At 44.4% G+C, this 24,008-nt stretch overlaps 1 protein-coding gene across 1 annotated transcript; it reads left to right on the top strand.

Moving 5' to 3' along the window:
• The first annotated feature begins 2,010 nt into the window (after window positions 1-2,010).
• Window positions 2,011-23,402, top strand: LOC129841887 (zinc finger and BTB domain-containing protein 7B-like). The gene is made up of 4 exons (XM_055910231.1): window positions 2,011-2,385; window positions 7,499-7,617; window positions 18,168-19,258; window positions 19,579-23,402. The coding sequence occupies exons 3-4, from the start codon at window positions 18,174-18,176 to the stop codon at window positions 20,153-20,155; spliced, it is 1,662 nt and encodes a 553-aa protein (XP_055766206.1). The 5' UTR covers window positions 2,011-2,385; window positions 7,499-7,617; window positions 18,168-18,173; the 3' UTR covers window positions 20,156-23,402.
• The last annotated feature ends 606 nt before the right edge of the window (window positions 23,403-24,008 follow it).

Below are 24,008 nucleotides of genomic sequence, written 5' to 3'. Positions count from 1 at the left end.
CAGAAATGTCTTAAGGCTTGCAGGACATGGACAGAAAGAGAAATGGATTGCAATTATTTAGTCAGTATATATTTCAGTGTGTTAAGGATTGTGTGTGTATTTGCAGTGTGTGTGTGTCTCCCTGCAGAGAGTGAGGTGACAGTGGAAACTCTGATCCTCCATCATGTAACAGGTTATTAAGTCTATAAGGGTAGGATTCAGCACACCCAGGTGGGTCACACACTCCTCTTGACTACTGGACCAACTGTGTGAGGGTGTGCATTAGTTCCACTACTGTCAGTGCATTTGAACTGCAAGGAAATCCTTCATTTGATTCTTTGCTCAATGAAATTGAATGCAGTGAGATTTTGGGGGACAATAAAACAATATTTTAACTTTGTAGGTGAACAACAAGGTTACCCACTGTGCACAGACATCAGTTCAACTTCTAATATTGATTTACATTTGGTTGAGTTGTCAACTAACGTGAATTCAATGTGAAATCAACAAAGAAAATGCACCATGTCATTGGATTTAGGTTATAAACTGGATGAAAAAATAGAAAATGCCTTTACGTTGATGATTTTTTGTTAAGCCAATTAGTTTTCCACGTTGAAATGACGTGGAAACAACGTTTCAACCAGTTTTTGCCCATTGGGTAGTGTGAATTGCAGTAACACACACGTCACACACACCACACACAACAGCAGCCAGATAGGTAGCCAGACCGCAGATTGAGCACAGATTTAAGGTTAGGGGGCGGCAAGGGGAAGGTGGGCTGGGTGGGCTGGGTGGGTAAACCACAAGATGTTATATTTAGACTTCCCATCACTTCCAAATCTGCCATCTCTCACACACACACACACAGGGGAGGTGTTTGAGAGAAGGGGGGGGGGGGGTGTATGCAGGAGCAAAGAGCGCAAGATGCAAAACTTAGAAAGGATAAGGTGATTCCTTCTGCTGTGTAGTTACCACTTCAAACAGGAAGCTGATGTGTGTGTAGTTTGCTACGAGGGGAGGGGTGTGTGCGCCGTGTGTGTGACGCTAACCTCATTCTCTCTCTAGTGTCTCAAGATTCTTGCATCAGCCCTGTGTTGTCATACACACCAGTCTCTCTCTGCACTGGAAACAGTGAATCACTTACAGTAGAAAATGTCCTCTTTACCAAAAATTGGATTTTGAATTGCCTTCAGTATATCACAAGATCACAAACACACACACACACACACACACACAGTGAGATATTATTCTTACATGAAAGTCCCCCAGCTGTTTCAATAGAATGTAGCCTGTACTGCTTCTAGTCTTCTCAGAATTTGGGGCGAAGTCTCTAAGAGTTATTATAAGGAGATTGTAGTTATTTTAACACTCAGCAAGCCACCATGAGACTGCTGCTTTGTCATAGCTGTCGGTAGGGGCAGGGGATATGGCAGGGGATGTGACTTGTGACTGAGGCTGAGTAGTAGCCTACATATCTACTGTATGTGCACCTGCTGGTTTCTCTGGCTCTATGGTCAATGTAATAAAATGTATGCACTCTACTGTAAGTCGCTCTGGATAAGAGCGTCTGCTAAATGACTAAAATGTCAAATGTCACCTCTTGTCTTGGTCGCCATGGCTTCATTTGCAAATGAATGGCTTAAGGCGCGCACAGAGAGAGATGGAGAGAGACGGGAAAGAGAGAGAGGGAGAGAGGGAGAGATGTACAGTAACAGACAGACAGAGGCAGATAAACAGCATGAGCACCATAAATAGCGCGTTTAAATAAGGCGATCTATTTCAAGTGGAAATGTCCGCTGCAGCTGGCACACGCATATGCCCTCAAACGATTATCTCCCTCTCTATGCCCACCTATTAGCCCCGCTGTGATCCCTCAGACCTTCGACCTGCCCCGCGAGTCTCTATAACAACATGCCCACCTCCGCCCTCCTTCCCTCCCACCTCGCTACGACAGACACTGCCGCTGGCCTATCGCACAGTGGCCGACCCCCTGTGCCCTGCCCACCCCAGCGGTCCCTCTCCAGCCCCGCCAGAGCCAATCCGCGGCGGGGTGTAAAGTAGGGCAAGCCGCTTCCTGGTTCAAGGAGGAGCTGCCTGGAGTTGGAATGGGCCAGCGGAGTCAGAGGGGGAGAACAGCCCAGCGAGCCGGCGGTCTGCAAAGAGAGAGCCAAGGCAGGGGGGTATAAAGGCCGGCAGAGAGACAAGAAGAGGCGGATATTACAGAGAACTCCCGGGCGATACGTGGTTTGTCAGAGGGACTGGTGTGAGATTTTGGACAGTGCGGAGAGAGCGGTGACCCCCGGGGAGCGACGAGGGGGGAGAGAGGCGGGTGGGAGTGAATCCAGGAAGTACAGAAGCCGGTCAGGTGGGACGCGACGAGATAACATAGGTGACACCGGCGCACAGGTAAACCCGCTCCCTCACTCGCTCTCTGTTTTGGGGGGATATTATGGAATTCTTAAAGTTAGGATTTTACGCTTGTCTTTCCCATTTTCTATAACAACCGCCCCTGAACCCCCCCCCCCCCCTTCCCTCGGTCCTAACCGGGGTTACGGGAGGACTACGTCATGGGTATTCGGTAACTCCCGTGTGACGTGTCGACAATTTCTCCCTAGGATTTTCGCGCTCTCTTTTCCTAGAGGCTTATTTTGACACAAGAACGCATACTATTTAAATTACATTAGCAGAGAATATGTATGTGATCTCAGGTTAGTTGCTTTGTGTTGCTACCTGCGTGAATGTGGCCAGGTGAACAAGCAGGGTCGACGGGTACACTTCTGGAGGCTTGGCTTCTAATTATAGCAGCGAACACCGGCTGACATCCAAAACCTAACCTGCTCTCACGCACATCGCCGGTCTCTGTAGGCAACAAGCCATGTGCTCTACCACAGGGAAACTTTGGACACGAATTATATTATTCCAAGACCCTTTCAGTAGGCTATGCTGTTGTCACCACACTTTGACATATCCCTTATCTTAAATTCTATAGCTCTGTTGCTGATGTAAAGGTCTTGAAATGTATATTAATGCTGGATGGATGAGGGCTTTTAAATGTATAAAACTTAGGCTATGGATGGTGGGAGGCTGTCGTGTGTGTGACTGCATTAGTGTAGTGTGGTGTGTGTGTGTGTGTGTGTGTGTGTGTGGGTTGCTGACTCGCCCCTCTTGTGGTACAGACAGACCTGCTGAACCTGCCAAACTGGCTTGGGTTTGGTCCTCTGTCTGAGTTTGTTGTTTGATTTACAACTTTATGGGCACCATGTTATTAGTCCAATCCACTGAAGGGTTTCTGGTCTACAATATTCATTTTGTGGTTTTCACACAATAGTTCTCCAAACAGTGTTGGGTCTGGACCTAAACTTCAGTGCACTTGGAAGGAATAAGGAATATATTTGCCCTGTAAGAGTATGTAGGCTAATATTTGTACAGTGGGTTACCGTGTGTGATCTTGACAAATAGATATTGTTGACGTCTGCGATGCAGATTAGATTTGTCACCAACCCCAACTCCGTGAATAATTCCACTATTTAGTGTGAGAGATGGAAGAGAATAGAGTGAGAAGCAGAAACATTGTTCTGCACTGTCAACCCTAATTGCCACTTGTCTGAATTGAAGCAGTCTTATTAGCAACTAAATGACAGTTGGGAGACCTGGAAAGTCTGTGTAGACTGTCTTTGGCTTAGTGGTAACTGATCTAGCCCCTCCCTCTCTTCTCATCTCTCCTTCTGGTGTCATGGTAACTGAATTACTCCTGTCATTTACTAGATTGGACTGTTCTCATGGCCCCTCTCTCTCCCATCCACACACATGTTCACACTCACAAACACCAAATGACATTTACATGCACCTTCTCAATTATGACAGATAATGGGTAAAGTCTCTGCTCTTGCCACTGAGTATGGGATAGTGGAGTGTGTCTGAGGATGTCTGTGGTCCTACACAGGTGTGTGCTGTGCCTGTTTCCCAGCCCTGTTCATTGTTAGTGTAGGCCACTTCTGCTCTGAGGCATGGTGAAGTGGGAAGTGGTCTTTCTCCACCCCACCTTCTCTCTCTGTTCTCCCCCCTGAACCCCTCACCATGTCTAACACATCATCTGACACACTGTGTGTTTAGGTTGTTCATTTTCTTTCTTTTTATTCACTCTTTATATCACTTCTCCTTTATCTTTTGATCTCCTGTTTGTCTCTCCTTTCCTTCCTTCACTCTTTTCCTTCACCTTATTCCCTCAATATTTGGCCCCTTTACTTCCCTGTGTCTCTCTGCCTCTCACGTAGCAGATATTAAATACTGTATACTGTGCCTAGAGAAAGTATTCAACCCCCTTGACTTTTCCAAAGTTTCGTTGCATCAAAGTGGGATTCAAATGGATTTTTTTTTTTTTTTTGTTGTCAATGATCTAAACAAAATACTCTGATGTCCAAGTGGAAGAAAAATTCCCACATTTTGTTGTGTTAATAGCCTGAAATTTAAAATGGATTAAATTGAGATTTTTTGGTCACTGATCTGCAGACAATACCCTATAATGTCAAAGTGGAATTAGGTTTTTTGAAATTTTTACAAATTAATTACAAATGAAAAGCTGAAATGTCTTGAGTCAGTAAGTATTCAACCCCTTTGTTATGGCAAGCCAGGAGTCCAAATTTGCTTAACAAGTCACATAATAAGTTGCATGGACACACTCTCTGTGCAATAATAGTGTAACATGATTTTTGAACGACTGCCTCATCTCTGTACCCCACACATACAATTATCTGCAAGGTCCCTTAGTCGAGCGGTGAATTTCAAACACAGATTCAACCATTGTCCTGCTGAAAGGGGAATTCATCTCCCAATGTCTGGTGGAAAGCAGACTGAACCAGGTTTTCCTCTAGGATTTTATCTGTGCTTAGCTCCATTCCATAATTTTTTTTATCCTGAAAAACTCCCCAGTCCTTAACGATTACAAGCATACCCATAACAAGATGCAGTCACCATTATACTTGAAAATATGGAGAATGGTACTCAATAATGTGTTGGATTTGCCCTAAACATGAGTTGCTTTGCCACATTTTTTGCAGTATTACTTTAGTGCCTTGTTGCAAACAGGATGCCTGTACAGAATATTTTAATTCTGTACAGGCTACCTTATTTTCACTCTGCCATTTAGGTTAGTATTGTGGAGTAACTACAATGCTGTTGATCCATACTCTGGTTTCTCCTATCACAGCCATTAAACTCTAACTGTTTTATTGTCACCACTGGTCTCATGGTGAAATCCCTGAGCAGTTTCCTTCCTTTCCAGCAACTAAGTTAGGAAGGATGCCTGTATCTTTGTAGTGACCTGGTGTATTGATATACCATCCAAAGTGTAATTCATAACTTCACAATGCTCAAAGGGATATTCAATGTCTGCTCTTAATTCTTTTTACCCATTTACCAATAGGCACCTTTCTTTGCGAGGCATTGGAAAACCTCCCTGGTCTTTGTGGTTGAATACAGTGCATTCAGAAAGTATTCAGACCCGTTCACTTTTTTCACATTTTGTTACTTTACAGCCTTATTCTAAAATGGATGAAAACATGTTTTTTTCTCTCATCAATCCACACACAATTCCACATAACGACAAAGCCAAAACAGGTTTTTAGAAATATAAAATTTACATAAATATTCAGACCCTTTACTCAGTACTTTGTTGAAGCACCACCAATTTTCTTGGATATAACGCTACAAGCTTGACACACCTGTATTTGTGGAGTTTCTCCTATTCTTCTCTGCAGATCCTCTCAAGCTCTGTCATGTTGGATGGGGAGCGTCGCTGCACAGCTATTTTCAGGTCTCTTCAGAGATGTTCAATCGGGTTCAAGTCCGGCCTCTGGCTGGGCCACTCAAGGACATTCCGAGACTTGTCCCGAAGCCACCCCTGCATTGTCTTGGCTGTGTGTTTAGGGTCGTTGTCCTGTTAGAAGGTGAACCTTCGCCCCAGTCTGAGGTTCTGAGCGCTCTGGGGCAGGTTTTTATCAAGGATCTCTGTACTTTGCTCCGTTCATCTTTCCCTCAATCCTGACTAGTCTCCCAGTCCCTGCCGCTGAAAAACATCAACAAAGCATGATTCTGCCACCACCATGCTTCATTGTAGGGATGGTGCCATGTTTCCTCCAGATGTGACACTTGGCATTCAGAGAATGCAGAGAATCTTTTTCAGAGAATCAGACAATCTTTTTTCTCATGTTGTGAGAGTCCTTTTGGTGCTTTTTGGCAAACTCCAAGCATGCTGTCATGTGCCTTTTACTGAGGAGTGGCTTTCATCTGGCCACTCTACCATAAAGGCCTGATTGGTGGAGTGCTGCAGAGATCGTTGTCCTTCTGGAAGGTTCTCTCATCTTCACAGAGGAACTCTGGAGCGCTGTCAGAGTGACCATCGGGTTCTTGGTTACCTCCCTGACCAAGGTCCTTCTCCCCCGATTGCTCAGTTTGGCAGGGCAGCCAGTTATAGGAAGAGTCTTGGTGGTTCCAAACTTCTTCCATTTAAGCATGATGGAGGACTCTGTGTTTTCGGGGACCTTCAATGCTGCAGAAACATTTTGGTACCCTTCCCCAGATCTGTGCCTAAACATAACTCTGTCTCGGAGCTCTACGGACAATTCCTTCGACCTCATGGCTTGGTTTTTGCTCTGACATGCACTGTCAACTGTGGAACCTTATATTAACAGGTGTGTGTGCCTTTACAAATCATGTCCAATCAATTGAATTTACCACAGGTGACAAATCAAGTTGTAGAAACATCTCAATAATTATCATTTGAACAGGATGCACCTGAGCTCAATTTTAAGTCTTATAGCAAAGGGTCTGAGTACTTGTGTAAATAAGGTATTTCTGTTTTATTTATTTTTTATAAATTAGCAAAATAATCAAAAAAACATTTTTCACTTTGTCATTATGGGCTATTGTGGGTAGATTGATGAAGGAAAAACAATATTTAATCAATTTTAGAATAAGGTTGTAACGTAACAAAATGTAGAAAAAGTGAAGGAGTCTGAATACTTTCAGAATGCACTGTACAGTATGTGTTAGAAATTCACCACTCGACTATGGGACCTTACAGATAATTCTATGTCTGGGGTACAGAGATGGGGTGGTCATTCATATCACGTTAACCACTACTATTGCACACAGAGTGGGTCGCTGCAATTTATTATGTGATTTGTTAAGCAAATTTGTACTCATTAACCTATTTTGACTTGCCATAACAAAGGGGTTGAATACTTATTGACTCAAGACATTTATTAATTCATAAAAATGTCAGTCTAAATTCCCCTTTGACATTCTAGGATATTGTGTGTAGATTAGTGACTCAAAATCTCAATTTAATCCATTTAAAATTCAGGCTGTAACACAAAAAAATGTGGAAAAAGTCAAGGGGGTTGAATACTTTCTGAAGGCACTGTATGTGTATCTTGGTGTCAATCTGTCAGTCCTCTGGGATCAATAAAGTTTGTTCAAATCCAAATCATCTAACTATCCAAACATCTCATCCCCTCAGCTTTGTATCCCTGGAAACCTTTTGGCTCTGCTGGAGAAGAACAGAAACAGGAAGAAGTGGAAAATAGAGAGGGAGGAAGAGAGCAGGGACCCGTCCTCCTCTGAGTTTATGGACTGGAGGTAAGGGGTGTGGAATGTTGAGAGTGTTGCACAATAAGTGCATTGAACTAAAGAAAGTATTATTGTCCCAGTCGTTGACATCGCCTGTCCTACTATAGGTATAGAAACTAGAGATTAGTTTACATGGCTGCCCTGGGGTGCTGCAGGCCACTCTCATAAAAAAAATCTGTGAACCTCCATACATGTTAAAATGTGTTGAATGAGGGCACCCCCATAAGATACTGATTTTGGTACAGTCCAGTATGTGTCAGGAAGGAACCCCCCCAGAGTTGACGTGTACTGTACAGTATATTGTGTCTCACTCTGTCTTCTTTCACTGATACTCAGCCAGGGTTTTGGACTCAGTGTTTGGAATACGGTTCACTTGAACACGCAAATCCAAGGATCAGCAATGGCTACATTTACATAAAGTCATTTAGCAAACGCTGTACTTAGAGTCAGTGTGTGGGTGGGTGTGTGTGTGTGTTTGCGAGCGAGTGACAGATCATGTGATTGGGGCCGTGCAGAAGTGTGACCAGTGTGTGTGTGTGTGTGTTATAGTAGGGTGGTGTGTGTGTGTGTGGGGGGGGGGGGGGGTGTAACAACAGTGAGTGGTCTTTAAAGGAAAGAGGAACATTTAAGATAAGACACACACACACACACACACACACACACACACACACACACACACACACACACACACACACACGCAGGCAGTCACCCAATTCCAGTAAGTATATGAATTAGGGCATGTGGCCCTGTATATAAATTCCCCCTGTTCACAATAGGGGTTTCAGTTTCAGATACATACAGTAGGCTGAGTGGGAGGACAAGTCAGGGGGAGAGAGGGGGAGGACAAAGTCCCCCTCTTTACTCAGCATCAGCAGATTTAAGAGCTTCCTCCCTCCCTTTCCTTCTATACCTTTACTCCTTCATATCAAATGTATCTTCCTCTCATCCCCCATCATCCCTTCCAACCTCTCCCTGTTCCCCTACACCACCCATTCAGTCCTTCATACCTCTCCCTGTTCCCCTACACCACCCATTCAGTCCTTCATACCTCTCCCTGTTCCCCTACACCACCCATTCAGTCCTCCTTTATCTGCTCAGCTCCTTCATCCATCAATACTCCCTTTCCATATTCCCTCATTTTCCCACTCTTAGAAGCGTTGAACTTTTAGACTACTCTCTTAGCGTCATCATAGAGTTTCTGCATATTATCCATTATTGCATTCACACACAATGGTCAGAGTCAGGGACATGTTCTGTTTGGTTATTACCATATAAGGGCAGTAAAAACATTTGAACCAATACACTTCATGTAGGCCTGAACCATAATGTTGAGATGCTGTGCCACTGACTAAGGTCATTTACTGAATGTTCATGTACCCCACAGCCTAGTTTGCCTCCAGTAGATCTGTCTCACTAGAGGAAGTAGTGCATATGGCGTTTCTCCTTTTTCAGTCTCCAGTTTCTGTTGTGTTTCACAGCCCTATCTCTCTCTCGACCACCGGCCTGCCAGCCTACCAGCTCACACCACCCGCCTACTGCCAGGGGGGGATGGAAGAGCAGGAAGTGGCAATACTTTACTTCCTGTAAAGACAGACACCCCTTAAAGATGAAAAGAGTGTTAAATAGTAGTGAGAGAGAAGATGATTTGTTTTTCTGGTGATGGTGTAAATGTTGGTGTAGGTAGTGAGGGGGTGTTGCTCATAAACAGGTACAGTGAGCCAGCGGTTCAGGGAAAGCGAGACAATGACACACACCGCAGAGAATCATCTCCTGTATCTTGTTGTGAAAATGACCCCTAACCTTTTAGATCCATTTTGATGAGAAATGACAGCTTGATGTTGTAGCTGTTGTAAGTACAGTACCATGAGAAGGCAGTATTCCAGACATTGAGAGTGCGGTATTCGATGAGCTCTAATTCGCTAAGCACCAGTAGAATTTACCCCGTCAACGTTTGAATCTTTTGTAAAAGTGCTGTACTGCTGTAATTGGACGAGAGATGGGTGGGTGTTCAGACCAGTGACAGTAAGGCAGACATTCTGTTGTGTTTCTCGAAAGACAGCTGAAATAACTGCATATTCTATGTATCGACCCTTTCAGCCACAAATTACAGTAAAAGCAACCGCTCTCCCCCCTGTTGACAAAGCCCAGAAAACACTACTACAGTATTGTCCTGATGATGTCAATGAAGTGTTCCGCCTTTTGAGCTTTACAACCTCTGATTGGGACTGTTAAAGTAAACACACGCTGTCCGTCACATGTTGACATGGTCTGGAGAGGATATCAGACTAACTGGCATTGTTTTTTACACTCTAGTTTCCATTTCTCTGTCCCATATCAATATCTCTCTTTCTCCCTGTCCCCTACCGCTATCAATATCTCTCTTTCTCCCTGTCCCCTACCGCTATCAATATCTCTCTTTCTCCCTGTTCCCTACCGCTATCAATATCTCTCTTTCTCCCTGTCCCCTACCACTATTAGTCTCCCTCTCTTTCTTCCTGTAGGCATATACCGTATCAGTTATATACGGTCTCTTTCTAATAGCTGACATGGTTGTTCCTCCTTTACTTTTCTGTCTGTTTTGTCATCCATTTATCTCTCCATCTCACCTCGTGGTTGTCAGTCCTCACTGCAGAGGAAGAGGAAGCCGATCAGGATCAGTTAGTTTTGCGACATCAGTGTGTGTGTTTGTGTCTATGTGCGTGTGTGTCTGTCTGTGGGTGTGTATGTGTCCGTGTGTGTTTGTAGGGGTGTCTATGAGCATGTATCTCTGTGTATGGGTGTGTGTCTGTGTGTGTGTGTGTGTGTGTGTGTCCGTCCTAGTGTGTGTTTTGCGACATCATTCTCTGAAAAGGGAGGTAATGTGTAAGACAGAGGAACAGCTGTCGAGACCCTCCCTAATGATGTGGCAACTTCACCCAGCAAGCAGACACACACACAGTGCATCAAATAAACAAGTCACACACAGACACACACACAGTGCATCAAATACACAAGTCACACACAGACACACACACAGTGCATCAAATAAACAAGTCACACACAGACACACACACAGTGCATCAAATACACAAGTCATACACACAGACACACACACAGTGCATCAAATAAACAAGTCACACACAGACACACACACAGTGCATCAAATACACAAGTCATACACACAGACACACACACTATCACACTGAAAGACACACAAGCTTTTTTCACCTTTTTGTAAAAACACACAAACTCACACAAGTTCTGCACATAAATGGACCACTCATTCACACACTCCGCTGTTCACACATGTAGTCTTGGGGGTTGGAAACTGCTGACCAGATACAGATAGAAGGTGTGAAACCACTTTGTCAGCATGTGTTAGAACTAGTAAAGCCCTCCCATGCACGCACACGCACATATGCATTGACACACACACGAACACAAATAATCCTTTCTCAGGCCTGTGTGTGTGTGTTCCCCATCTTTGTGAAACTCCCTTTCACTGATTGCTAATGATAGAGATTGCTACCACATCTCCCCTCAGACATCTGCAGACACACACACACACACCTGCAAGGACTCACTGCAGCTACTTCCTGTCACAGTCTCTCGCTCCCTTCCCCTTTCTTTCTCTCTTCTAACATTCTCTCTGTTTCTCTAACCTCTGTTCACGTCACTGTTCCTCTCCCTCTCACCTCTCTCTGCCTTTCTGTCCCCCCTCCTCTCCCCTCTCTTTGTAACAGAACTCTTCTCTTATTTCTTCTCTCTGACACAGGTTGTTGGTAAAGGCTTGATATCCCTGTGAGATTTACCCCCACCCTACCTCATTCTATACCTATCTTTACATCTTTTTTTACCCCCACCCCTCACTCACTCGTTGTCTGACAGTCTTTTACCACCTCTCCTCTCCCACTCTCTGCTTTCCTGGTATGTTCTCTAGGAACACGTCTATTTTGAAGTCAAACAAACCTCAGCCGTATTCTTCTCATCTCCTTGATCTCCCCTCAAATCTCAGACCCCCTTTCCTCTTTCCAACCTCACATTTCTCTCTTTTTTTCTCCCTCTTCTCTCCTCAATCCTGTTTTTGGCATAGAGGCGTGTCTGCTCTATACAATACATTTCTATGTGAAGGTTCTGTACCGTTCGTCCCTCCTGAATAAAACCCTTGATTCCCATCGGTAAATTGGGATAACATGCAAAATGTCCTCGGTGTGGTGGGGCGTGGGAGGGCTGGGTTAAGAGCCTCCGCTCTGTACTGCTCTGCCAGCCAAATGAATAATGTAATGTGTTCTTGGAACTAAGACCTCAACACACACACACACACTGCCCCAGTTTAGCTAAGCAGAGGGGCTGGATGCTGGTACAAAAGGATCGTAAGATTGGAACCTTTTCCTGGATATGATTTGTGTGTTTTTGTTGCTCAAATGCACTTTGCCACTATAAAGAATGTGCTCCATCCTGGCAGGTCTTTATTGCATGCTTGAGGTTGAGTGCAATTATTATTCCCAATATAATCACATAGTTTTCATCTTTATAGAATTGCTTTAGCCACGTCTTGGAGGAAATGGATGTACCGGTAATTACCATAATGTTGTCTTTATTCTCGTTATCCAGCATTTTAACGAATTCAAATGAAGATTCAAATTCTCTCTGGCTGGGTCTGTTTTTATATCTCTTTGTAAGATGCAAATAGTCGGTTCAGGGAGAGTTATCAGTGGAGGGAGTGGAGAGGGTCTGGGTTTTATTATACTTCAGAAACGGTGCAGGGTCAAGATATACTGTAAATGATGATGGAGAATGGGGATGTGTCTCACATTTAATAACAATGGTTACTTGCAATAAGCCTTCATGACATCTTGTGAATGCTTTATAGCTGCTTTATGAATGCCTGTAAATGTATTCATAATTCATTACATACAGGCGGTACATAGAGTGTTGCCAACCTGTGTTGGGCTGAATAAGGTTCTGTGTGGGCAGGAACTCTTCTCATCATCCCCTATTTCACCCCTCCTCTGAGAAGATGCACCTAACCCAACACCTCTCTCCCAGCCTCCTATGTTTAAGAGGGGAGAGAGGCTAAAACGAGTGTGTGAGAGAAGGAGAATGAGAGAAGCACTGAGAGCAAGAGGAGCACGTGGAGGAGGAGAAACGGTATGAACAGAGAATCATGACTCCTAATTTCCTTCTCTCAGGCCTTGCTGTGTTTTGTTTGGGAACAGCAGTTGTTTGGTTCCACCTGTGCTGTTCTGGTTGTCTCATGTAAATTATACATATTTAGACTTATTCTTGGTTTAATTGAGTTCTCGTTTGGTTTGTGTAGTTCTGATGGACTGAAATGACCTGGTGTGTTATCCTCCCATGAGTATTTTTCATGTTGTGTGTAATGACACATCTCCGTAGGTCTGCTGTGTGTGTTTATTCAGCCATCATGGAATAATACATTTCACTGCCACCCACCCCTCTCTTTAGCTTTGCATAATAATCTTTATAACATATTAAGAAATTCATAAATCGTTTTATTGTATCATAACAAAAAAAAGTAATATTTTATCACACACAATTTAAATACATCTTTCAGGGTTACAAATGTTGTTTACAAATATCCTAGTTTATTGAGTTTATGTTCGTACATTGTGTAATTATTTCCAAAAACCTTGTTACCTTGTTTTCTTTATAGTTATTTATTTAAGCCTTCAATGAAAAAAAAAATGTTATTTTCTTAATTAAACTAAATGAAGAAGTAGCTATATTTTGTAAACTTACATTGCATTTTACATTTGTACAGTATTTCTGGTAAGCTGTGGATTGTTAGGGCCTGTGAAACGTGGATGTGAAATACATTAGAGCATTAGAAGTTTGCTAAAAACACTGCGAGTGACACGCATTTAAACATATTATGAATGAACACACACACGGAAAGCGTCTGACATCAGAATTCATTTAAACACATTTCTGTGAATAGTCATATTTTCCCCCTGAGCCGTTCAGAGCCGAGGAGAGCTGATAAAACTGATGTGGACTGGGAGAAGTTACAGGCTGTAAGGGAAAATAAGCACCAGTGTAATAACAGTCTAATGTCTTGTTTGTGTCAACTACTATTGATCTCTCACTTGGTGAACTCCGTTCAAGTTGCAGTCAAAAGGACAATACGTTTAACCATTATTTTGATGGTCCAATAGTTTTTTACTTATTCATTCTATCAGGACCCCATTTAAAGTGTTGTTATTTCCTGTCCAGAAATATCTATATTCATCCAATACATTTTGAGTTAGAATGGGGCAATGAACCATTATAAGAGCTTTTAGAGAGTGAGTGACGTACATAACGAAAGCGAGGGAAGAGGAAGCCGTATTGTCGGAGGGGAGGAAAGGTAGTCAACTGTCGACAGAGGAGTGGGAGTTGAGAATCCGCTCTGAAACGAGAGATAAGTTGGCCACCAATCATTAAAGAAAAGGGGATGACAAAGTGTTTTATTTTTTGAAAATAAAACTAACTTATTTACTGCATAAACAGTTTTCAACTAGTTCCATTGTTATAGTTTTGGTTTAATTTGTTGGTTTTAATTCACTTGAAGCATGAGGAGTGAGTCTTTCAGTGTAATATGCCTACAGTTTATACCAATTGTACAGCATATTTCAACAATAATTCTTAATATGGGTTTTAGTTACTATTATATTGATTTGTCACGTTCGTTTGTCTTCACTGCTTCCTGATGTCTTTCACATTTCCACTCAGTGTTTTGTAAAGTGGTGTACCGTTATGTCTTCTTCAACATAACAGTCTGACATGTTCTTCCACATACTTTCCACCCGGGTTGTTGTTTCTTTGTTTTTACCTTCCATTCTTCTGGGAAAAGGAACTGTGTTTTCAAATGATTTGTTCTCATTGAATGTGTTTATTAAACACACGTCAGTGTATGTTTGGGTGGCTGTGTAATCTATAGTTCTATATGTTAAAGAGGGATCAGCAGCCAGAGACGTCTGTCCCTGACTGTTAGAACAGGGGCTGCTGAACAACTAGAAACTAGAAACAGGGTGACTAAGAGAGCGAGAAAGGACAGGGGACGAGGGGAGAAAGAGAGAAGACAGAGAAAGAGAAAATGTCTTACCGTTATGTCTTACCGTCAAACAAAGATCATTCCTACTTTTTAACTGTGTGCAATTATGTGTGTGTGTGTGTGTGTGTGTGTGTGTGTGTGTGTGTGTGTGTGTGTGTGTGTGTGTATTTCAGGGTGTCTCATTATTAAGTGACTCACAGTTGTTCGATTAACAGGAATCTCTTCCCTTTTTCCGAACAACACGTATACCCTTCCGAACAACACTTACATCCCCCTTCTGAGGAATGGAAAACCACCCCTTACAGCTTTTTTCAATTTTACGCCGGAAACTAAACACTAGTATGCTCTTCATATGCCTTTATCTCTCACTCCTCCTCTTTTTCTCTTTTCACCAACTTAATCTCTCTTTTTATCTCCTCTGATTTCTAGGAGGTGGATTCTGTTAACATTGCGTTTTCTCTTAAACAAAACCTCATCTCAGCTGGGACAGTCGTCTTTTCTATTGGCTTATTGTTTTGTGCCTCATGACAGGTTCACATACACACACACACACACACACACACACACACAGTGTTTTCGGTGGGGATTTTGACCTTTCTGGCAGCACCGTCGATGTCCTCCTCGTCTACAGCTTTTTCCAGGGCGTTGTTTTAGATGTGCTTACGAGCGTAGGAGACACCTCGAACAAATCTCCCTGAAATCACTTCCTACCTGCTCTGAGAGCGGCGGTGGCACAAACCCATGCCAGCATCGATAGCTTGATGCATCAAACCGAGAATGTTACATGTTAAGAGTTGTTTTAGTGAACAAGCTTTCATTTGGAGAAGACTTCTGAGTCAGTCAGAGTTGCCTTATGGGTTGTTCTAATGTGACTTTATCATCATCACAGACCGTCTGTAATATGGCATGTTGGTTGGTTGTTTCATCTAATACCTACCTTGACGTCTGTGGCTGGGTCTGTTATGACTCACAGCACCAATATCATTTTGGTTCTTACGTTACTTCTTCTTTGACAATTTTGATGTTGGTTGAGTTGGCTAAATTTGCACATATTTGACAATGTTGTAGGGTATTTTTGTGCTTTGTTCAAGGTCCCTCATCAGTAATGTAGGTGCATAGAGATCCTTAATTGTGTGCGTAAGGGGCTGATGGCTGAACGATGAGACCGCGGGCTGCGTCCCAATAGTCCCGCATGGCTTCCTTCCTCTTCTTTCTTCGAGGAGAAGAAGCTACTTTAGACTATTGTACCCAAGTTCCCACCACCTGTCTAGACAGACGGACAAACATCCCTCCTACCTGTCCATCAGCCAAGGTCAGAGGTCAGATCTGTGGTTGGGGAGGGGCAGGCCAAGAAGTTGTGTATTTCGGAAACTTACGATCGCTCGTTTCAGAAAATGGACCCGCTGTATTTTAGAGAGAGGGGCGCGTGGGCGAGAAGGGGGGAGGGGTATCTCTCAATCTCTCTCTCCGCCGCCAAACACCTTCTTTTCATAAAACAGGAAGAGAGAGAGCGAGCGAGAGAGAGAAAGAGGTAGACATCCCCAAGGATGAACGCGTAACCCCAACTTCTCTGAACTTCGAGAGTTAAAGGTTTAAGGAGAGAGAGAATAGAAGGTTGTAATATAGAAAGGAAGAAGCAAGTAAGAGCGAGGAAGACTGAAGTACAAAAACACTTATGCCATGACACAGACACAGCATCGCCTCCAGTCGACGGTCCCTCTATCAGCCATGAAGGCAGGAAAGGTAGGGGTGCCGTTTGGGTTCAGACTCAGCTGATGGGTTGAGTTTGGGAGGGTTAGGTCTGGGTAAGGTTCTGTTGGTACAGGTGGGATTGGGGTTTCTGTTGAAGAGTGATGATATGAACGTTAGTGTGGACTGTATGGGTGGGGTGTGTGTGTTTTTGACATTGCATGAAGATCAACAGACCACAAACTGAACAATGGGGACTCGGGGAGCCAAGAGAGAGACAACGTGTGTGTGTATTTAATGGGGTGTGTCTTGGAGCAGGTTAGTCAGGTGAAACAGAATGTACTGTCGTCGAGGAGAGCCCCTCCAGGGTGCAATGTGGACAGTATTATAGGATGGTTAGGGGGCTGTTGGTGGTTGCTATGGAAGGGAGACAAAGGTGGGGGAGGAGGGGGGAGTTAGTGTTGTTTGTGGAAAATGTAGTCTGCTCAGGTGTGAGTGGTACTGTGGAACAGGAGAGGGGGTTAGGTGAGAGCCAGGGGAACAGGAGAGGGGGTTAGGTAAGAGCCAGGGGAACAGGAGAGGAGAGCCCTTGGGTGTTATAAATAAACCTCATCATATAGATACATAGACAGTATAGACTTCTATAGACCTGGTAACCTACCTAGAAAGTAGTCTATAGATTAGTAAAATGGAGTAAGACACAAACTTCCGCTGTAGGCCTTAATGCTCTCTCTGTTTCACACTCTCTCACTCTCTTCCTCCATTATACACCTCCCCTGGAGGGCATGTGTGAAAGGAAGGACACGGAGTGGGTGATGAGGTCTTGAAAAGAAGGGAGGAGAAGAACAAGCTTCTGTTATCCTCACATAAACACTTCTAGACACGTCTTGTTTTACTCAACATTAACGCCTTCTCTTTTTTGACTTTCCTAAAGTAAAAGTTTTGTTTCAGGAAATACCATACCACTCACTGTTAAGGTTAGACTCAGTGAGCAGAATCCTGACTTGAAATGCATCCATATAACTTGAATCTTCCTTTGACGATGTGACATATGCAAAAGCTCTAGCACCTTGTGTGTGTGGACGTCGTCCCCAGTACAGTCTGACTCCTCTCTTTCTCCTTCCTCTTTCTGTCTCTTCCTTTCCTTCGTCTCAATCTCTTTTTAATCAAGGAGCTAATACTATCAAGCACTGTCTCACACACACACACACACACACACACACACACACACACACACACACACACACACACACACACACACACTCTCTCTCTCTCTGGCATGCCCTTCTCCTCTACCCCCTCTGATCCTCCCAGTTGTCCCCCCTTCCCACCCCCTCTGCCAAAATCACTTTTTCCTGATGTCGTAATCTGGGGTTGAGAGGGTGGAAGTTCGAGGTGGAAGGGAGGAGTGATTGAAGGAGGGGTAGCAGTAAGCTCTTGTTTAATATGGTCCCTCACGTGAAGGAGAGCTCCTTGTGGAAGTCACGCTAGTAATGAAAGGCTACAGTATCAACCAAAATATCTCTGCACTGTGACTGCATTAACTAACACAGTTTTACTTGTGTTAGTCCATGCACTGAGGTATTCTAGGTATGTCAGCATTTGTTTCCTGGTATTCAAAGCCATGAAATGTGATCTATATCAAAAGCATACACAATATTGTTCTGATGTCATTGCTTGACATTCACCACACCAGAAGAAATGTAAAAAAAACTTTGTCTGATTCTTTTTCTTTTCATGTAAAAAAAAAAACCCATCTGTGGCCACCGAATTAGTTTGATTCAGCCTGAACTTCAATGTCTGTGTTATTCTAACCAACTGTTCCCTCCTGCAGGTGGCGATGTCTCCAGGAGAGGACGGTCTGATCGGGATCCCCTTCCCAGAGCACAGCAGCGAGATCCTGTTCCGCCTTAACGCCCAGCGCAGGGCGGGGCTACTCTGTGACCTCACCCTGACCTCGCGTGGTGCCCGCTACCCCACCCACCGCTCCGTCATGGCTGCCGTCAGCCTCTACTTCCGCGGGCTGTTTGGGGCGGAGGAGGGGGCCGAGGCAGGGGGTGAGGCGGGGGGAGGAGGAGGTTTCAGTGTGTGCCAGCTGGACTGTGTAGCGCCCGATGCCCTGGATGCCCTGCTGGAGTTTGCCTACACGGCCACCCTGACCATCCGCAGCTCTGGCATGAGAGACGTGTTGAGAGGAGCTCAGTTACTGGGGATCCAGTGTGTGGTTGATGCCTGTAGAGACATACTGGGGGAGACGGCGGGGGAGGTGGAGTGGGAGACGGGGGAGGAGAGGGTACAGGCGGAGAGGGAGAGAAGGGTGGAGAGGGGGATGAAGAAAGGCTCCCGGAGGAAGATAGACAGACGGAGAGTCACCAAGGTGGAGTCATCGCACCACCAACCACTGCCTCATCGCCCGAACATCAACACACACCAGCACCCCTCCACTCCTCCTCCACACCCCTCACCTGTTCAAGACGGGGCCCACTCTCATCCCTCCACCCGACCCCCCACCCCTGAGCAGGATGAACACCCCCCCACCACGGGACAGAACGGGGAGAGGAAGCAGGGCAGGGATGCAGGGAGAGGGAGTACAGCAGTCAATGGAGGGGTGCACTGGCCTCAGGAGCGACTTCTCGCCCACCACCCCCCTCTCCCCCTCTCAGACGACAGGCTGTCAGAAGACGAGGAGGAGATGGAGGGAGTGGGGAACGGTGGGGTGCCCAGCTTTAATTCCGCCCCCCTGGCAGAGCAAGGGGTGGCCACGGGGGCAGGAGGAGGGGGTAGGAAGAGGAAGTCTCAGACCCCCCAGCAGTGTCCTGTCTGTCAGAAGATCATCCATGGAGCAGGGAAGCTGCCCAGACACATGAGAACACACACCGGGGAGAAACCATTCGAGTGCTCTACCTGCGGGGTCCGCTTTACCAGGTATGTACCTGTGTGTTTTAACACTATTATCACCAGGTGTGTACCTGTGTGTTTTAACACTATTATCACCAGGTATGTACCTGTGTGTTTTAACACTATTATCACCAGGTATGTACCTGTGTGTTTTAACACTATTATCACCAGGTATGTACCTGTGTGTTTTAACACTATTATCACCAGGTATGTACCTGTGTGTTTTAACACTATTATCACCAGGTATGTACCTGTGTGTTTTAACACTATTATCTATAACAGATTACAGGGCTAGCATTGTTCTACATATGATGCTGAGCCATTATCCTCTTTCCTTTCTCTCTCAGGAATGACAAGTTGAAGATCCACATGCGTAAACACACAGGGGAGCGTCCGTACCCTTGCCCCCACTGCCCCGCCCGCTTCCTGCATTCCTACGACCTGAAGAACCACTTGTCTCTCCATAGCGGGGCACGCCCCTTCGAGTGCCCGCTCTGCCACAAGGCCTTCGCCCGCGAGGACCACCTCCAGCGCCACCGCAAGGGCCTCAGCTGCCTGGAGGTCCGTACCCGGGCACGGCCGAGGCGCGGGCCTGGGGCTGACCACGGGGAAGAGGGCAGAAGGGCTAGAGGAGGAGGAAGAGGGTATTCTCCAGACCAACTCGACCCGCTGGAGAATCTGGCCCTGCAGCCCCACGTCTCAGCATTCCACCCCCGTGTTGGAATGGTTGGCCTAGGGGATGGGGCTGAGGCTGGGGCTGGAGGTCAAATGGTGTTCCAGGAGGAGGCTGACAGGGAGCAAGCTATAGCCCTCCTAGGGCCTCACAGGTTACCCTACCCTGGTCTGCTGTGGAGAGGCCTGGAGCTGGGGGTGAGAGGGGTGGAGGGGGAGGCAGAGGCAGAGGAGGATGAGGAAGACGAGTGAGAAGAGAGGAAGAGAAGAGCGTGCATGGATGTGTATGCGTGTGCATGTGTTTGTGTGCGCGTATATGCATTTGCATATGCATAAGTGTGTGTGTGTGTGGCACCCACAGTATGGATGGGGATCTCACTCAGGTGACTGGACCTGCTCCTTCTTACAAAGCGCTTAGAGAAAGACTAAACGATAGAGAAAGACTAAACGATACAAAAAGAATAATGGAAAACGGGTTTTCTGATTTGTTATTGTTGTTCCATGGCTCTCTGTTTTTATTTCAGTTGTCTTTTATTTATATTTTCCATTATTTCTATTTTATTTCATGCTGTGGTTATTCTAATTAGCGGTACATAAAAAGGGGCTTTATTGAGGGAATGTTTTGAGCATAGATGTGCTGATGGGGATATGGGGTTCTTTTCTCGCACTATGCAAACTGAAGTCAGGAGCTGAGAAACATGAGGTGTCCAGATGTAAAAAAGAAGATAAAACAAATCATGTATTTTTGAGCAGAGTTCTGTTAGAGTAATATAACGATCAAATGTTATTGAAGTTCAAACAACGCATGTACAACATCCATCTGGGCCTACTTTCTTGTCACTATACTAGCACTCTCAGCGGGGTAGTAAGAAACCGGAATCATCCGGTTTTCAGTGGAAAAGCAGAGAAGACACAAAGCCTGAAAACCGGTAGCTTCCGGTTCCTTCTGACACACTCAGGCGTTTGTTTTACGCCTGCTAAGTTAGGTAAGTATAGTAGTAGGTGTGGAATCTGCTGTTTCACTTTGGGTGTACTGTACTACCCTCTAGTGGTTATTGGTGGTGCTAGTCGCCAAGGGCAACAAGTCACACAGGTTTCCTATTGAAGATAGCCATTATCTAACAGTAACACTCTTATTTTAAGGCGTATTATTTTGTTGTCTGTTGTAAGAAGATTTTCATGCCCTTTTATGAGGCACTGATGATACCAAAGATTTCAGTTTATTTCTTCCTAATCAATCAGTTTGATCAAGCACAGGAGCACCAGAGCTATAGATTGAGATCCCAATGGGCACGCACTGGTTGAATCATTGTTGGTTCCACGTCATTTCAATGAAATTACATTAAACCAACGTGGAATAGACATTGAATTGATGTCTGTGCCCAGTGGGATGGCTCTAAGGGTATCCTGGGATTTTAGAGCCAAGGTTTGGTTAAAAGACCTGTCTTCATTTGCCCGGTTCTCCGCTGCAGAGTGCTAGAAGGGTTGGAGACTGCTTCCATAGGTTAGATTCTCTGTGGAGCTCTAGTGCTCTGTGAAAAATGCTGACCAAAACTAGACTACATCTGCAGGGTCATTGGATGATTGTTAATGAGAGGTGTGTGTTTGTTGCTTTAGCGTTTACTTTTTGACATCGACAGGGGACAATTCCTTTTCAAAGTTTCCTTCTTTAGAATGTCTTCTGATCATGCACTCCTTGTTTTTTGTTGATTGCAAAAAGAGCGAGAGAAAAGGAGAGACCAAGAGGGAAGGAGTGAGGGAGAGAAAAGGAGGGAGTGAGGGAGAGACCTTGATCTCTTGATTGCTCTGTATTTATTTATTTATTTATTGTTATTTATTGTGGCTTTCCAGTTGAAACTGTGTGTGTGACCTGACTCAGGGTGTCCACAGTGACCTGACCCAGGGTGTCCACAGTGACCTGACCCAGGGTGTCCACAGTGACCTGACCCAGGGTATCCACAGTGATCTGACCCTGGGTTTGACACAGTGACCCGCAATACCACTCGGCTTGGTCCCCTTCTAGCACAGTTGAAGTGCTTCGTACCTGCTTCCTTTTGAGTCTTAAGAGAAACTGCATTGTGCTTAAAGTGACGGCTAACAAAGACCCGTACACCCAGTGCCATGTTGGGTGATAGGTCCTCTGTTGGCTATTCTTTCTCCTTTTGCATTTGTTTTGCACAACACATCACACCCTGAAAAGGTACTGCAATAATACTGGCACATTCCATCCTCTGGGGTAGAAAGAAGGGATCAGAAAAGAGAGAGGGAAAAGAGACAGACTGAGCCTTTCTCTCTCTCTTTAGAGCACAAGACAACTGTCGCACCACCCGTAGCCGTTTCACACTTTCAGTTAAAGAGATAAGCATCAACTGCACTTAGGGAGAGAACTGTGTTGTTAATTCAACATGTACTCTATGTTATTGTGTAATCTGTCAAAGCTGTGTGTATAAGTCACAGATAGGCCCTTAGGGGGCCTGTCTCTAGGAGACCAGCGGCCATCTTGGGTGGCCCATTGCAGGAATAAGGCTACTTTGCTTACAAATAATCAACTATTTCTTCAAAGTCTGTCACTCTTTAGGTGATAGTGAGTTATGTTCTTTATTTACAACTATTTACGAGGGCTGTAACTCTAGCCTGAAGCTTATGTAGCTCTAGCAGACTGGACCTGTGTGTGCTATCCATTCCACGCTATGTCGAAGAACTTTCCTTGTTTCTGATTTATTTGCACTAAAATATTGAGAGCTTTTATGTTTTTTTGTTTCACCTCCTTATCCATTCCATGACGTCACTCAGTATCGTTTATGATTGTAAGAGAAGATATCAATATATTGTTCCTTCAATTCTTGATAATAACATATATTCTTTCTACTGCATAGTGTAATAATAATAATAAGAGATTGCTATGTAAAGGGGTGAAGCTGCCTTGGACTTTTGTTTTGTTTTTGTGCTCCAACTATTCTCAGGAAATCTTGAGCAATCCACTAAGTAATTATGCAAAATTGTGGGGGAGATATGCTGTGTATATATGTAGCCTATGTATGTTCATACATGTGTCTGAAGAGGTAGTGACACCTTTCACTCAAAAGTACGGTTCCAATATAACACCTTGTACCACATGACTATGAGGAAGTAGGATAAAAGCAAATATCCATTTGTATGGTAAAACATGTACAATGTAGTGTACATCAATTGAAACCAGCCAGTCACACACATTGTGCTGAAAGGTTTTTTGTGCTGAGGGGTGTTGCTACCAGCATTTAGAGAGCTTGGTGAGTGAATGAGAGGGAAACATTATGCCAGCTGTGAAGCGTGGTGTTTCTATGGAACTTTATGTCGTTTTATTTGGCTTTGGTGAAGGGATCTGGGGTCTGTTTTGAATAGAGACCCCACTATCAGGGATACATTTTTGTCTTTCCGTTTTTAGTGGACCTTCTGTCAGAGATATGAATTAATTTCCCCATCATTTGTTTCAGATAATGTAAAGAAAACAAATAAATAAACAAAGATATCTATCTCTGTCTGTTTGTTATTTATTTGTTTGACACTAATGCATGGTTCCATATCCATAGATGGTAGCCTAGGTAGGCCTAATGTCTACAGCCTGTTAGTCTACAGCCTGTTTCCTACTATATTACATTGTAGAAAATGAGTTGTAACTTTGATCTGTCATTTGGTCTCTGAACGTTTATTTAGTGCATTTATTCATCCAATACCTAATTCAAATTCCCAATGCAATAGATTTCCCACAGCAAAAAGTATTAAATTATAGTAGATTATTATTCACAACAAAAGTGTATGAACTGAGTAGGCCTAGCTTCTCAGCTGCAGTCTTTCCCACACTGTACCCATATTCACTTCTGCCAATGATGCAGGGAGGAATGTCAACCAGCCTCGACACCGGTGGCTTTGGGTTGTCGCAGGCAGACGGAACGTCATAATCCAATTAGCAGCACTAGTTGAGTTCGCTAACCCAACTAGCTAGCCTGGCCAACAACCGACTGCACTGCTAACTAAACTGAACGTGTGAGTGTTATGTCATTTTTGAGACAGCAGTGAACAAGTCAAGGAGTGAAGCAACAACCCAAAGAGGGAAACCTTGCAGGTT

Source organism: Salvelinus fontinalis, unplaced genomic scaffold (assembly GCF_029448725.1).
Source record: "Salvelinus fontinalis isolate EN_2023a unplaced genomic scaffold, ASM2944872v1 scaffold_0002, whole genome shotgun sequence".
NCBI classification, from domain to species: domain Eukaryota; kingdom Metazoa; phylum Chordata; class Actinopteri; order Salmoniformes; family Salmonidae; genus Salvelinus; species Salvelinus fontinalis.
The sequence above is the reverse complement of the archived record's forward strand: the minus strand, read 5'-3'. Positions and strand labels throughout refer to the sequence as shown.